The sequence below is a fragment of the Crotalus tigris genome, unplaced genomic scaffold (genome assembly GCF_016545835.1).
Source record: "Crotalus tigris isolate CLP2741 ecotype Arizona unplaced genomic scaffold, ASM1654583v1 scf7180000017690.20705106771:4171800, whole genome shotgun sequence".
NCBI classification, from domain to species: domain Eukaryota; kingdom Metazoa; phylum Chordata; class Lepidosauria; order Squamata; family Viperidae; genus Crotalus; species Crotalus tigris.
The window spans coordinates 665030-680199 of record NW_024096569.1 but is presented as its reverse complement, the minus strand read 5'-3'; the positions used below and the strand labels follow the sequence as shown (position 1 = coordinate 680199).

The 15170-nt window shown below is 55.5% G+C and overlaps 2 protein-coding genes across 2 annotated transcripts; both read left to right on the top strand.

The window, feature by feature from the left end:
* Window positions 1-596: 596 nt before the first annotated feature.
* LOC120305696 (GABA type A receptor-associated protein) lies at window positions 597-3047 on the top strand. The gene is made up of 4 exons (XM_039337900.1): window positions 597-925; window positions 1041-1119; window positions 1332-1450; window positions 2389-3047. The coding sequence occupies exons 1-4, from the start codon at window positions 674-676 to the stop codon at window positions 2455-2457; spliced, it is 519 nt and encodes a 172-aa protein (XP_039193834.1). The 5' UTR covers window positions 597-673; the 3' UTR covers window positions 2458-3047.
* Window positions 3048-4384: 1337 nt separating this feature from the next.
* PHF23 (PHD finger protein 23) lies at window positions 4385-14900 on the top strand. Its single transcript, XM_039337899.1, has 5 exons — window positions 4385-4526; window positions 5124-5155; window positions 6274-6366; window positions 9652-10363; window positions 13403-14900. Exons 1-5 carry the CDS (start codon window positions 4505-4507, stop codon window positions 13654-13656), a joined length of 1113 nt encoding a protein of 370 aa, XP_039193833.1. The 5' UTR covers window positions 4385-4504; the 3' UTR covers window positions 13657-14900.
* The last annotated feature ends 270 nt before the right edge of the window (window positions 14901-15170 follow it).

Here is a 15170-nt window from a genome sequence, read left to right as displayed (position 1 = left end):
CCAAATTGTGGTTTATGCGGGTGGCGGTGGGGTTGGGGCTGCTCCAGGCCGAGGCCTGCCCATGTCTGGGACCCCCCCTCGTGCCATCCCCGATGCCGCTGCGGACTACAACGCCCATCCCCAATCAAACAGCGGAAGGAGGAGGGGCTTTGTAATCCGCCTTGGCATCCAGCCCGGGGGCGGCCGCCCCACGTGACCCGCGCCTGGTTGGGCCAGCCGTGGGCGAGGCCCACGTGACTATTCCTCTCTCTGCTGACGTCAGTCACATGACGTGACGCTGCACCGCCATTCCCTTTTGACGTGTCCTTCCGCGCCTCTCTCCCGAAACCCGCTTTGGAGGAGCGGGAGGATACTTTTTTGTGAGGAGGGGGCCTCTCCCTTCATAACCCCTCTTTTTTTTCTTTGAGCCCCCCCCGAATCCTTTTTTTCAGAGCCGTTTCCGCCGCGACGGCTCCCCGCACTACTTTGTTTTGGTGTCACGCGGCCACGCAAGCCACGCACGGCTCGCTGACGTCACGCGCCCGAGGGGGGCGGGGCCCAGTTCAAGCGAGCGGGGGGGGGGGAGGAAATCCGGTTTTTTTTTCGTTCGAATCCCATCCGGCCGGGCCGCCCCGCCGCCCCGTCTTGCTCCCTCGCGGCGTTCGGAGCAAGCAAGAAAGGCCGGCGGAGCCCGATGTGGCGTTGGTGCGCCCTGCCGCTCCGCGCCGGCGCTACTTTCCCCGTCTTCGGATCGCTGCGCCACGTCCGCCCCGCGCATGCGCGCTGGTTAGGTGCAGCGGCCCTTCCTCGGTCCGCCGCGTCGCCTCCTCCGCCCGTCGCCTTCGCCGCCGCCGCCATGAAGTTCGTCTACAAGGAGGAGCATCCCTTCGAGAAGCGCCGCTCCGAGGGGGAGAAGATCCGCAAGAAGTACCCGGACAGGGTCCCGGTGAGTCGGTGGCCCGACGCCCCGCTTTAAGACGGCGTCCGGACTTTCCCGGACCGGGCTGCCCCCCTCTCTCTCTCCCCCCCCCGTTGAGCGTCCGCCTCTCTTTCTCCGGCAGGTCATTGTGGAAAAAGCCCCCAAGGCCCGAATAGGGGACCTGGACAAGAAGAAGTACCTGGTACCCTCCGACCTCACAGGTGAGATCCGGCCGGACAGGTGCGGGAGGGGGAGGGGAGGGAGGGGGTGCTCACTGATGGGGGGGTCGAAGAAGCCCCCCCCGAGGCCAAAACCGCCCCCCCAGGCTTGAGAGCCCCCCTCCCCTTATAAGGGGTTCCCCCCCTCCCCGGCCCCTTTATTATAAGAGCTTCCTTACGGGTGACTGGCTCTCCTCTTGGTGCCCTTTCCCCAGTGGGCCAGTTTTACTTCCTCATCCGGAAACGAATCCACCTGCGGGCCGAGGACGCCCTCTTCTTCTTCGTCAACAACGTCATCCCTCCGACCAGTGCCACCATGGGGCAGCTCTACCAGGTGGGTCTCCCCACCCCCACCCCAACCTCATTTTTATTTCCTCCCCTTAAAAAAAGGAGACCAAAAAAAAAAAATCAGGAAAAAAAATCAGCCTCTCCGAAATGACAAACTGTTTTTTATTGTCAACCACATTAAACAATGTAGGTTGGGGAGAATTGGCAAAAGGTGTACAAATGCGCGCTCTCTCTCTCTCTCTCTCTTATCTATCTAATATAATATAATGTAAATTTAAATGTAAATATATTCTGGGCAAATGAAAACCTTAATGTAAATATATTCTGGACAAATGAAAACCTTAATGTAAATATATTCTGGACAAATGAAAACCTTCGGATGAGGCCAGCCTCCTAACTGACTCGGATTCCTGTCATCTTTCCATGTTCCTGCTACAAATTGTGCTTTATACTTTTTATTTATTTTGGCCAAGTGTGGTTAGACATGCAAGGAATTTATTTCCGGTACAGAAACACTCCGTGTACTTTCAAAACAACATAATAATAATAATAATAAGTATACAGGTAGGAAGTTTAAAAAAAAAATAACAAAAGCAATAAACAATTCCTTTCGTTTGTGACATTTTACTGTTTTCTTCTGTTCCTTTCGTTTGTTAGCAGCCTAGAGTTTTCCAATAAATTTATTTTAAAAAAGTCCCAAGGCTGGGCAGGAGTTGAGGGGAAATTGTAGTCTTTGGGACTGAAAGTAAGGAGGCAGGTTTGTTTGGGGGGGGGCTTCAGACCATTCCTCAGCCTGGCTTAGTCATACAGGCGGTGGTTTGGGGGGGCGCGTTTCACTTACTAAAGAAGAGGCTGAGTGTAAATTTTACAATAAATTTACAATCAATGCAATAAAGCTTAAACCGGTTGGGTGGGTTTATCTGAGATTTTCACCCCCCCCCCCAATTCTTTGATCTAACAGCATTCCCTCCCTTTTTTTTTCAGGAACACCATGAGGAGGACTTTTTCCTTTATATTGCCTACAGCGATGAGAGCGTCTATGGCAGCATGTAAGACCCCTGAGCCCACCGTCTGCCGCCAAGGGGCACCTGACCCCGAAGGGACCTGCACTTTCTGTTGTTACTTGTTGTTGACTTTATGTTAAAAAAAAAAAAAGTTTTGTTTTGTTTTTTGGGGTTTTTTTGCTCCAGGAAAACGGAGGGTTCTCTTCCCCCCATTCCTCCCCCCCCCTTTTATTTCTGGCTGTGAATCTTTAACTCTCTCTTCCTCTTTTAACTCGCCCCTCCCTCCTTTTGGCTTTGCTCTGGGTTTTTCCTTTTGAGGTGGTTGTGGCTAAAATTAAATACCTCTCCGTGATGGTTCTCTCCTTCCCCCCCCCTTCTGCCCCCCCTTCCTTGCTCCTCTTTCCTTCTCTCTTTTTTTTGTTGAAAAGGTAGGAGATCTCCAATTTCTCCCTCCAAAGCGAGACAGACCACCCTACTCGCCCACCCCCATTTTGTTTTGTTTTTTTCAAATTTCCTTTCCTACGCGCTCCGACTTTGCTTTCATCAGGGATGTGCGTCGCCTGGTAGATTTCTGTAACCAGAGTTTGGGGGCGGGGGGGGGGAAACGAATGCTAATTAAAAAAAAGTATATAAGGAGAACATGTCGGACTCTGGAGACTTTTTTTTTTTATCGCCGAGGTTTATTAACATACATCTGGGACGTTGCAACAATCTGGGCCAGCGGAGTTGAATTAACTGGCCGAGGGAGGGGAAGAATCTCAATTATGACTCTCGGAATTTTGCCCCATATTCTGTTCCAGCCCTAAAGGGGATTGTGGTGGTGGGTCAAATCCTTACTGGCCGAGGTATAATTCAACCCGCCGGATCCTTCCAGGAGATGTGCCCGATCACACCTTTTGCGAGTGGCAGTGTTTAATAAAAGGTGTGAGTTGACGCAACCGGGTTCCACCCGTGCTACCTTGGATAAATGTGGCGTTCTCTTTCTGCTAAGGTTTAGTAAAGGGGGGGTAAAAGCCAGCCAGCGTCGGAAGGAAGTCACCTGGGCCGGTGGGAGGTTTTTCGTGCGGAAGGTAATGCTGGTTTGATTGGCGGCTAAAGGACCCTCCGGACTTGCATTGCTCTGGGTCAGGGACCGCCCAGCTTGGCCACTTTTTTAAGACTGGTGGACTTTTGCCAGCTTGCTCTCTTCTCATCCCTTCCTCTGCAATCTCTCCCTGTAAGGAGTAGGGGAGAAGAAAAAAAACAACCCAGGCGTGGTTGAAAGGGGAATTTTGGGAGTCGAAGTCCACCAGTCTTGGGAGTTGCCAGGTCAATGAAACCTAACTCGCCCCTTAGCAAGTTTGGTCCCCGTTTCGGGCTGGAGACCTACGTGGGTCTCTTCCCCTTTGGGCCCCAAAAGCTGGCTTCCCCACAACAAGCCCTTTTGGCAAAGGCCAGCACTCCCCCGGCCGGCCGAACGTGGTGGTTTGCCCACAAGAAAGCGAACCCTGCAGCTATTGCAGAAGCTGCTGCACAAGCGGACGGCTCTGGCTGCATTCACACGAGACGCGTGTCCTGAAAAGCCGCCTCCCCAGCGCGCGGAGGGGGGGGCAACTTGGACATCAGGGTCCTGGGCCTATCAAGAAAGCCCGCCCGTCGCGTGCCTCCCCCCCCCGCCTCCCGCGGAAGGGCGAGGGGAAACTACAGCCCCCAAGATCCTCTTTCGCCACCGCCTCCTTTTCCCTCCGGGCCGAAAGCCCAGACCACACTACCCGGCATGCCTCGCTCCCTCCAGCCGGGCGAGGAGGGGGGAGCGTCTCGAAGGGCGCAGGCGCGTCGCGCGCGCCGCCTGCCGGGAGCCGTAGTGCCGGGCCGCCCTGCCGGCGGGACACCGTTGCGGCTGGCGAGACTCCACCTCCCGAGATGCTCCGCGGCGGGGCATGAGGGAGGGAGGGAGGGGAGGGGCGGCCGCTCCGAGCTTGCGGGAGGGAGGGGGAGCGGCGAGGAGGAGGAGGAGGAGGAGGGCGGCGGCACCGGGCGAGGCGGCGAGAGCGGCGGCGGCTTTGGCTTTGCGAGTCCCGGGGCGGGCAGGGCGGCCGGCTCGGCAGGGGCCGGCCATGGCGGAGCCGAGCCCCGAAGGTAGGGAGAGGCCAGCCAGACTGGGGGGGGGGGAGAGGAGGGAGAGAGGGAGGGGGGCGGGCGGGCGGGCGGGAGGTCTGGGGGGGGTCTCGGAGCGGCCCCCCCCTCCGGTATGGGGCACCGCGAGGCTGGGGGGGGGCTAGTCGGGCCGGCCGAGGAGAAAGTCGGGGTTGGGGGGGGAAGTTGGGGGGGCCGGAGACCCGCTTCCCACCCGGGGTGTGTGTGGGGGGGGCTCCCGGGCAGCCCCCACCCCTCTTTCAACCGGGGGAGGGTCTCCTCCGAGCCCCCCTCCCCGCAGAGAGGAGCAGGGAGGGGGGGAGGCTGCACTCCCCACGGGGGGGGGCTGGGGACGGTAGGTGGGTGGGGGGGCCATGCTGGGAGTGGGTGGGTGGGGGGCTGCCGGATGGCTTCCCCGGGAATTGGAGGGGGGGCTCTCTTCTTTCCGCGGCCGCGGCGCCTCCCGCTTTGTGCGGCTCTTTCCCTGCCTCCCTCCCTGGGGCGGGGTGGAGTGGGGGATGGGGGGGGCCGCCCGGAGGCCTTCCCTCGACCCCCCCTCACAAAACAACCCCCCCTCCTTGTTCTGTCTCCCCCCTCCAGATCCCCCTCCGAGCCTCAAAGCCGAGACGCAGGTAAGGAGAGCCACCGGGGGGGGGGAGGGGAAGGGAAGAGAGGCGGGCAAAAGTTTCAAGGGGGGGAGGGGGGCTCCCTTCCACGGGGGGGGAGGAGGAGGAGGGGGGGCGCGCGGCGGGGGGGGCTCTTCCGCTCTAGGCGTGCTGGGGAGGGGGCTTTCTCCTCCTTCCCCCCCCCCCGCCGTTCAAAGCCGGGGCTGCTTGCAACATTGCCGCATGTGCTCCGGATGGGAAGCGCCCGCCAGCTCTCCTTCTCCCCCCCCCGTTTCAGTCTTGAGAACACTAAATAAGGGGGGGGCATGCAAGGAGCAAATGGGGAGGGGGCTCTCAGCGGTGTTCAGCCCCCCCCTCCCTCCGTCCCAGCCTTGAGAACCTACCTGTGGGGGGGGGCTGGAAAGGAGTAGAAGGGGAAGGGGTGTTCAGACCCCCCCCCTTCCAGTCTTGAGAACCCTACATAAGGGGGGGGGCATGCAAGGAGCAAATGGGGAGGGGGCTCTCAGCGGTGTTCAGCTCCCCCCCCTCCGTCCCAACCTTAAGAACCTACATGTGGGGGGGCTAGAAAGGAGCAAAAGGGGGGGCTCTCGGATGTTTAACCTCCCCCTCCCACCTTTGAGAACCTAATGTGGGGAGCATGGAAGGAGCAAATGGGGAAGGGGTTCTCAGGGGTCTTTAGACCCCCCCCCTCCCAGCCTTGAGAGCCTACATGTGGGGGGCTGGAAAGGAGCAGATGGGGAGGGGGGCTTTCGGGTGTTTAAACCCCCCTGCCAGCCTTGAGAGCCTACATGTGGGGGGGGCTGGAAAGGAGCAAAAGGGGAGGGGGCTCAGGGGTGTTTAACCCCCCCCACACACCCCCTTGAGGACCTACATGTGGGGGGGCTGGAAAGGAGCAAATGGGGAGGGGGCTCTCAGGTGTGTTCAGATCCCCCCTCCCAGCCTTGAGGACCTACATAGGGGGGGGCTGCAAAGGAGCAGATGGGGAGGGGGCTCTTAGGGGGTCTCCTCTCCCTCTCCCTGGAAGTGAACTGGGCTGGTGGGGGGGGGCAGAGAAAGCACCTCCTCCTGCCTCCATTTAACGTCCGTTCTTTCTCCCCCCCCCACAAAAAAACCCCCCTTACCAGCCTCCGGAGAAGCGGCAACGCACCATCGAGGACTTCAACAAATTCTGCAGCTTTGTCCTGGCTTATGCCGGCTACATCCCCTCCTCCAAAGAGGTGAGTGGGGAGGGGGCTTGGAGATCGCCCCTTCCCCTAAATCGCAGGCATGCTTCCCGGGCGGCTTAACAATAGGGCCACTTTCTATGGGCGGGAGGGGGGGTGAAAGGGAGGGTGGGGGGGCGCTTCTGGGTGGGGGGGGGGTCCCGACCTCCACCCCCCCTCCCGCCCCTGGTTGCATCGGAAGCCCCGCTGCCCCTTCTCGCCTTCCCCCGCTGCTTTTTCCCAGCCTGGAGCTTGCAAAGCTCCGGCAGAGACTGCAACTCGGCAGAGACTGCAACTCCCAGACGCCTCGGAGGCCATTTCGGCCCGACACCGCCGGGCGGTGCATGCTGGGAAGTGTAGGCAGCTCCTTTGCCAAGGCGGGCCAGGACGTGCCTCGGCTTGTCGTGTGGCCGGGCTTGGCGCGGTGCATCTTGGGAAGTGTAGTTCTGGCCCCCCCTCCCCCGGAGCCGGGCTGTGTGTTCCTGCTGGCTTTCCTGGCTGTTTCAGCTGACCCTGGATTGGGATTAGTGGTGCTTTCGGAGTCCTTTCCCCACAACCTTGGATGTTGCTAAGCTGGGCTGTTTCCCGTGGCTTAACCTCCTCGCATCTCCAAGGAGCAGATGGCTTGCAACTCCTTGGTTACTCCTTGTTTTAATCCCAATTACGTACAGAGGAGTTAGAAGCGCACGGGCGCTGGCAAAATGGAGCTTCCCGTAAATCCTGGGTGCGTGGGAAGTTTTTAAACCGTGGTTTGTGGGTTTTGAAATCGTTGGAAGTCCAGAGGGGATCAAAATTTACGTTGCTTTAGTCCGGGGGTCTCCAAGCTTGGCCCATTTTAAGATCTGTGGACTTTCAAGGGGATTCTGGGAGTTGAAGTCCATAGGTCTTAAAAGTAGCCAAGCTTGGAGAACCTGGGTTTATTGTAACGCTACAACTGGACTCCGCAGCTGTTTTGGTGCCTCTTGTCCATGAGGCTAAAAGAGAGATCAGAGACTAGCCCGTTGGCTGCGTTCCCACAAACTGTTTATTCAAGGCAAATGTTTCCTAGCCCCCCCCCCCACAAACCCCTTATCCAAGTTTAAAGCATGGCAGTATTTGTTTTGACCTGGGTAACCACCCGCTATGAATGTTTGATTTGCTCTTGGACCATCCCAACCCCAAAAAAGAAGGGAGCCTTTTTTTCTGTAATTATTTGTATGAAACCATGTATGGATTTTAGAAAACCATGCAAAAATGAGCGCAAACGAAACACGGGACGCAATTAACCAGTGGGACAGCTTGCCACCAGAAGTTATGAGTGCCGCATCTCTGGAGTTTTTTAAGACATTGGTCTGAAATGATACAGAGTCCCCCGCTCAAGCAGGGGGGTCGGCCTAGGTCCCTTCCAGCTCTGGTTTGATTGATTGATTAGTTGAGGTAGGGTCGTATCTGCAAAGCTCACCGCTTCTGCGTCCCTCAGTTCTCCCTTGCGCCTGTCGCAGTTTTCCAGCTGTTGGGGTGCAGAGGGAGACCAATTGGGATGCAAGGGAAGCCACCAAATCTGGGGGTGCCCAGTGACATGAAGCCGGAAGGAGCCACAGGAAAAACGGCCACTGTTGTGGAGGGAGGGAGGGCCAAACCAAATATAATATAATATACTGGGGGGAAGGTCTCCCTCAAATAATATACACTGGGGGGGGAGGTCTCACACCCATATAATATACACTGGGGGGGGGAGGTCTTCCTCAAAATAAAAGCAATCCACGAAGGCCAGACAGGGACAGCCATAGGGTAGGATGTAGCCTGGGGTGGGGTAGGGTGGGCATAAAATGTGGGTTCAGGGGCTTCAGAGAACAAATGTAGAGATCAAGGCCTTCTCCAAGATGGCGATCAGGGCTTTAATTATTTACATGTAGCACATGGATAAAAGCAGCCTATAATATTATGGCACGTACACAATGCAAGTATGTAATCACCTTTGTAAGGTATGAGGAAGTCAAGAAGTCACGCATAAGTTAACAGGTTGCGTTGGCTGAAGTACGTGGGCTCCCCGAGAATGGAATCAAGGGGTCCGTATATTCCAGGGGTCTTCAAACCTGGCCCTTGGATGACTTGTGGACTTCAACTCCCAGAATTCCTCAGCCAGGTGCCATGCCCGTGTTCTGCCTCCCACGCTCTGGAGCAGAGAGAGAGAGAGAAAGAGAGATCGCAGAGGAAGGGATTACAAGAGAGTAACCAGGCGTTTGAACTACCCCTGATTAAGAAAGTTACCTCATCAAGCAATGCAATAAACTTTGGAAAAGTCTAGCCATATTTCTTCTCGCCGAATTCTGGTAAACGCTTTCTGGCTGGGGAATTCTGGGAGTTGAAGTCCATGAGTCATCAAAGGGCCAAGTTGGAAGACCCCTGGGGTGTTCAAATCTAGGCCATCCAATGAAGCGCCGCATTCGTTAGTTGGAGAAAATCTGCTTTTCCTCCTGGTTGTCGTCAGCTTTACTGCTACAATTAAGCCCAACATTTCTGCCGATGTGTGAGACCGCGGTTAAGGGAGTTTTGCCCCATTTTACGACCTGGTTGTTAACTGAATCACAGCAATTGTTAAGTAAACAGCTTGGCTGGAAAGTCGGGAAAGGGGATCAGGTGACACCCCTGGGACGCTGCAACTGGTCAGTTGCCAAATGTTTGACGCTTGGTGAAAAACGATCATAAGTCCCTTATGCTGTAGGGATAGGCAACCTTGGCTCTTTTATGACTTGTGGACTTCAACTCCCAGAATTCCTGAGCCAGCCATGCTGAGGGGAAAAGGAAAGTTTCTAAGCTGAGCCATGCTGGATCAGGAATTCTGGGAGTTGAAGTCCACGAGTCATGAAGGGGCCATAGTTCCCCCATGCTGGCTCAAGAATTCTGGGAGTTGAAGTCCACGAGTCATGAAGGGGCCATAGTTCCCGCATGCTGGCTCAGGAATTCTGGGAGTTGAAGTCCACCAGTCTTAAAGGGGGCCATAGTTCCCTCACGCTGACTGAGGAATTCTGGGAGTTCAAGTCCAGAAGTCATCAAGGGAGCCATAGTTCCCCCATGCTGGCTCAGGAATTCTGGGAGTTGAAGTCCACAAGTCCTAAAAGAGCCAAGGTGGCCTACTCCTGCCCCAGGGTGTTGTAACTTCAAATGGTCACTAAGTGAACTTTTTGTAAATCGAGGATTCTCTGTCCTGGCATGGAAACCTGCTAATGTTTGTGTGTCGGGTCAGCTAGGTTCTTTCCCGGAATCTGGATGTTGGTTCATCCGGGTGATTAGGGCTAATCTGCCTTCTCTTCCTGGCAGGAGAACGACTGGACGGCCTCCGGGTCCAACTCGCCGCTCCGACCGGAGAGTGTGGTGGACAGTGACGGCTGGGAGTCCACGCAGTCGGACCTGCACACCATCGAGACCTTTGTCAAGAAGGCCAACTCCTCGAAGAAAAAAACGGCCTTCCGGCGGCTGAAATCTGACAGCTCCTTGCTGGAGAAGATGAAACTCAAAGACTCCCTTTTCGACCTGGACCCGGTGGGCAAGCAGCCGCCCCCGCTAGCCGGGCCCAAAGCCGCCGCCGACAAGAAGAAGGACAAGCGGAGCCGGAAGGCCTCCTTGGAAGCCGGGGCCGCCAAGCGGAACCGGAGCGACTCGGTGGGCGAGAAGCGCTCGCGCATCAAAAAGAGCAAGAAGCGGAAGTTGAAACGGTCGGAGCGGGGCGAGAAGAAGCACAAAACCTCCGTGAGCGAGACGGACTCGGAGGAGGAGGAGGAGGAGGAAGAGGAGGAGGAGGAGGTGGTGGACGGGGCGGCCCCTCTGCGGCCGGGCGGGGAGGAAGGGGCGGCCGCGGTGCGGGTCACGGCCCAGGCGCCGCCGGAGCTGCTGGCCACCCCGTTTCCCATTAAGCTGGAGGACACGGAAGGGAAGGAGGGCATCAGCACGGAGACCAGCCAGGACGGGGAGGAAGGCAGCTCCAGCGAAGGAGAGATGAGGGTCATGGACGAGGACATCATGGTGGAATCAGGTGAGACGAGACCCCCCCCACCTCCCTGGAGGGTCAGGGTGAGTCTGTCGGGACTCGGGCAGGGGGCTGCATATCCGGTGCCCCTGTCTTGACGTCTCTTACGTTCACCGATCGATAGTTTTTGGGTTTAGTGGTTTAGGTACCAGGTTAGGAACTGAGAGGCTGGGAGTTCTAGTTCCGCCTGGGGCATGAAAGACGGCTGAGTGACTTTGGGCCAATCACCAGGAGGCTGGAAGTTCTAGTCCCTCCTTAGGCATAAAAGCCAGCTCTGTGACTTTCAGCCAGTCACCGGGAGACGGTGAGTTCTAGTTCAGCCTTAAAGGCATGAAAGCCGGCTGGGCGACTTTGGGCCAATCACTAGGAGGCTGGAAGTTCTAGTCCCTCCTTAGGCATAAAAGCCAGCTCTGTGACTTTCAGCCAGTCACCGGGAGACAGTGAGTTCTAGTTCAGCCTTAAAGGCATGAAAGCCAGCTGGGCGACTTTGGGCCAATCACTAGGAGGCTGGAAGTTCTAGTCCCTCCTTAGGCATAACAGCCAGCTCTGTGACTTTCAGCCAGTCACCGGGAGACGGTGAGTTCTAGTCCCTCCTTAGGCCTGAATGCCAGCTGCGTGACTTTGGACCAATCGCCAGAAGACGGTGAATTCTAGTCCCGCTTTGGGCACGAAAGCCAGTTTGGGTCACTTTGGGCCAGTCACCAGGAGGCTGGGAGTTCTAGTCCTGCCTTAGGCACGAAAGCCGGCTGACTGACTTTGGGCCAATCGCTCTCCCTCAGCCCAACCCACCTCACAGGGTTCTTGTGGAGAGAATAAGGGGAGGAGAACAGCTTAGGTATATATCTGCCATCTTTATTTACGAAAAAGGAAAGGCAGCATAAAATAAATAATTTAATTTAATAAATAAACATGCACAGGCACCATTCCCAACCTCTGGGGCAAGGCTGGACTACCATAGGCAGTGTTGAGTTCCAGTGGCTTTAGCTTTATCCCTGCTTAATGGCAGATGAAAGATCGTAGCTGGTTCAGTCCCAGGTTTGTGTAAACTGGGTTAGAGTCCCAGCCTCCCCCGGACCTGAGACAGGAAGCCAGGTTGGACAGTCCCCCATTAGGGAGCAGCCAAGTCTGTTTTCCCCCTAGAGACCCGTTTGTTCAAGATCCAGTTGCCCAATCCTGGAATATTGGAGACTTTTTTTTTTTGAATTTGGTTCCCTTATCCCAGAGGTGGAGAGTTACGGCCCCTTTACGGCTGGGTGGACTTCAACTCCCACAATTCCTGAGCCAGCTGCCTCGGGAATTCTGGGAGTTGAAATCCACAAGTCATATTTCCCCACCTCTACCTTACCCCTCCTAAGATCCCAACCACTTTTCTTTAGCTGTTTGTTAAATTTATACCCTTCAGCGTATCAAACCACCCTTTACAGCAACTTTCTCTACTTATTATCGTCAGATTTGTGGGAGATTTTGAATCAACGACGGGGCTGTCAGTTCTTTAGCGCCTGTGTATCTCATAACCCTAGAGCAGTGGTTCTCAACTTTTCTAATGCCGCGACCCCATAATACAGTTCCCCATGTTGTGGTGACCCCCAACCACTTATATATCACCGGGTGCCAGGGGCGTGGCCAAAGAAAAGGGGGAAAAAATGGCGGACAGCCTTGTTTGGCGACCCCCGTGAAAGGGTCGTTCGACCCCAAATGGGGTCCCGACCCACAGGTTGAGAACCACTGCCCTAGAGTCTCTCCAAATACTCAAAGTTGCGCAGGGGGATTAAGTTGTGCACTTTTTGGAACCCTCAGAAAGGAATACGGTGTTCAACGTGGCTGGAAAACGTGGTCCATCACCCGCCCCTTCCTCTTTGGCACCTTCAGTATACTTTTTGGTTTTTTGGAATCTTTGAGAGAATCTTAACATTGAAGAGCCAAAAGCGAAAGTAGACCCTTTTATCTCCCACTGATGGAAGTCCTCAGTCTATGACCAAACAGATGCCCCAAATCTCTTACTAAGCAAGACAATTCACTGAATTTTGCCCGATTTTGCAAACGTTCCTGACACAGCTGTTAAGTAAATCACGACAGCAATAACACTTAAGACTTATATACCGCTTCGCAGGGCTTTAAGCGATTCGCAGAGTCAACATTATTTGACTCCCCGACAATCTGGGTCCTCATTTTACCGACCTCGGAAGGAGGGAAGGCTGTAGTTGTTAAATTAGTGACATGTGAATCTGACTTCCCTTGGATATGCTCATCAGAACCTTGCAAAAGGAGATCACGTGACACTGGGACGCTGCAACCATTATAAATGTGAGTCAGTTGCCAAGCTTCCAAATTTGATCACGTGACCGCCAGGGATGTTGTAAGTGTGAAAAACAGAGTCACTTTTCCCGGTGTCATTGTGAACTTTGAGCAGTCACCACATAAAGTGTTGTAAGTTGAGGACTATCCAAGGGGAGGAGTTATTCCCTGTAATTGTTTTTATATTGGGTTTTTATATTGGGTTTTTATTCCTGTCAGGGACCCCGGAAGTCTTCTAGTCCAACCCCTTGCTCCAGCAGGAAACATATCCTTTCAAACAAAGGGTCGTTCGATCCCAGAAAGTGAATTGTCCGGGCTTTTTAAATGTTCTAAAACAGTGGTTCTCAACCTTTTTAATGCAGCGACCCCCAACCGGTTATAAGTCGAGGACTACTCAACCGGTCGTAAGTCAAGGACTACTCAACTGGTGCAGCACCGTTTGCAGACTGGGACTTTTGGCGGGCTCAGCAGGGCAGAGACAGCCTGGACAATTCCTATTGGCTTTTGAAAGCCAATAGAATGAGACTCTATTCAAGAGAGTCTATTCTATTGGCTTTCAAAAGCCAATAGAATAAAAGGGAGGAGCACAGCTAAGGAAAAGGGGGGGGAAAATGGCGGACTGTGTTTGGCGACCCCCGTGAAATGGTCGTTCGACCCCAAATGGGGTCCCGACCCACAGGTTGAGAACCACTGTTCTAAAATGTCTCTGCGCTCTTTGCTCAAGGATCCGTTTTGCGTCTGCTTTTCCAGGCGACGATTCGTGGGACCTGATTACCTGCTACTGCCAGAAGCCCTTCGCCGGCCGGCCCATGATCGAATGCAATCAGTGCGGCACCTGGATCCACCTCTCCTGCGCCAAGATCAAGAAGACCAACGTGCCCGACATTTTCTTCTGCCAGAAATGCAAAGAAAGCACGCGGAAGCAGGCGCTGCTGAGCCCTCAGCCCCCCACGGCGCTCGGCGCAACGGCCCCCCTGGCGTCCCGGGCAGGCGGGGAACCCTAGCACAGGAGGGGCCACGGCTCTCGGCGGGCCTTTTGTCCCGCAGAGGGAAAAACAGACTGGACGGAGCAGAGAGAAAGAGAGGGGGAGGCCTGCTCTGGATTTGGGGGTCCCCTTTGAGTGTCGGGCCCCGAAGACGAGGCGCCGGGCCGGCGGAAGTGCCGGCAATGACTCCCGGCGCTTATTAAAACCGGCTAGGTTTCAGCGGGCCCTCCTGGCCTTCGCCCCCCCCTCCCCGTCTCCTGCTTGTGGGCTCGATCGGGAAGGTCCGGTGTCCACTTTTGGGGGGCGAAGCCTCGGTTTATTTTGGACCCTGTTCCTTCCCTCCCTGTCCTGCTCCGACTTCTTCTCTGTAAATAGAAGAAAAAAAGGGTTGTGTTTTTTCTTTCTTTCTTTCCTTTTTCTGTTTTCTTTCCCCGGCTGGATCGGTCGGCTGGTCAGTTGGTTTCCCGGTTGGGAATGTTTTGAACACATGTTTTGTGCTCCTGGTTTTGGACTCGTCCGAATCTTGTTTCATTTCCTCCCCAGGGTCCGAGAGACGGAGACGGGGATCCCCGGACCCCGGTTTCTTTGGTTGTGCTTCAAAGAGGGGCGCAGTTTGACTTGGTCCCCGTTAGTATTGAGGCACTTAAACTGGGAGTCTCCGAACTTTCCCTCCCTTTTAAGATGGGTGGACTTCAAGTCCCAGAATCCCCCAGCCAGCATAGCTGGCTGGGGAATTCTGGGACTTGAAGTCCACCCATCTTAAAAGGGAGGGAAAGTTCAGAGACCCCTGAGTTTAAACCAGGGGTCTTCAAACTCGACCCTTTGATGACTTGTGGAGTTCAACTCCCAGAATTCCTCAGCTGGCGTGCCAGGCTGAGGAATTCTGGGAGTTGAAGTCCACAAGCAGGGGCCTTCCAACTTGGCCCTGTGATGACTGGTGGACTTCAACTCCCAGAATTCCTCAGTAGTCTGCCTGGCTGAGGAATTCTGGGAGTTGAAGTCCACCAGTCATCAAAGGGAGGGAAACTTTGGAGACCCCCTTAGTTTCAAGCAGTGAAGAGCAGGAGAGGAGGGGGGTTTCTTTGGTTCCCCCTCACCACCCTATGTTGACCCCCCCTCCGGCCCCTCTGAGGCCGGGTGGGGGGGGAAGAGGCCAGGCCAGGCCCCTCCCTCCCCCCTTTTTCTTTTTAATATTGGCAGACGTGTACATGGGAGAGTTTTCGACTGTAAATAAAGAGACGTAGACCCTTTGGCAGTTTCTACAGAGGCGTCGGCTATTCATTGATATTATTTATTATTTTTTCGGTGGGGGGGCAAGGGGAGGCAGGTAGACTGCCCTGGCTAGAGAGGCTCTCATGCCCCGCACGCACTTCCGCCCACGTGATGCCGAGCTAGGCCTGACTTCCGGCGGCGTGTCCCTCCTATCACGTGACGCTCGTCCAGCGAGAGGGCGGTTGGGCGCCCAACGTCGGGGGCGTGATCTTCCGCCATGACGCACCAAGAATGACAGGTGAGTTGCGCGTGCGCGGCAG

Coding starts and splice junctions, on each gene's coding strand:
- LOC120305696 (XM_039337900.1), top strand. CDS start 674: ATGTGGCGTTGGTGCGCCCTGCCGCTCCGCGCCGGCGCTACTTTCCCC. Junction 926..1,040: donor AGTACCCGGACAGGGTCCCG/GTGAGTCGGTGG, acceptor TTTCTCCGGCAG/GTCATTGTGGAAAAAGCCCC. Junction 1,451..2,388: donor CCATGGGGCAGCTCTACCAG/GTGGGTCTCCCC, acceptor TTTTTTTTTCAG/GAACACCATGAGGAGGACTT.
- PHF23 (XM_039337899.1), top strand. CDS start 4,505: ATGGCGGAGCCGAGCCCCGAAG. Junction 5,156..6,273: donor GCCTCAAAGCCGAGACGCAG/GTAAGGAGAGCC, acceptor CCCCCTTACCAG/CCTCCGGAGAAGCGGCAACG. Junction 6,367..9,651: donor ACATCCCCTCCTCCAAAGAG/GTGAGTGGGGAG, acceptor TCTTCCTGGCAG/GAGAACGACTGGACGGCCTC.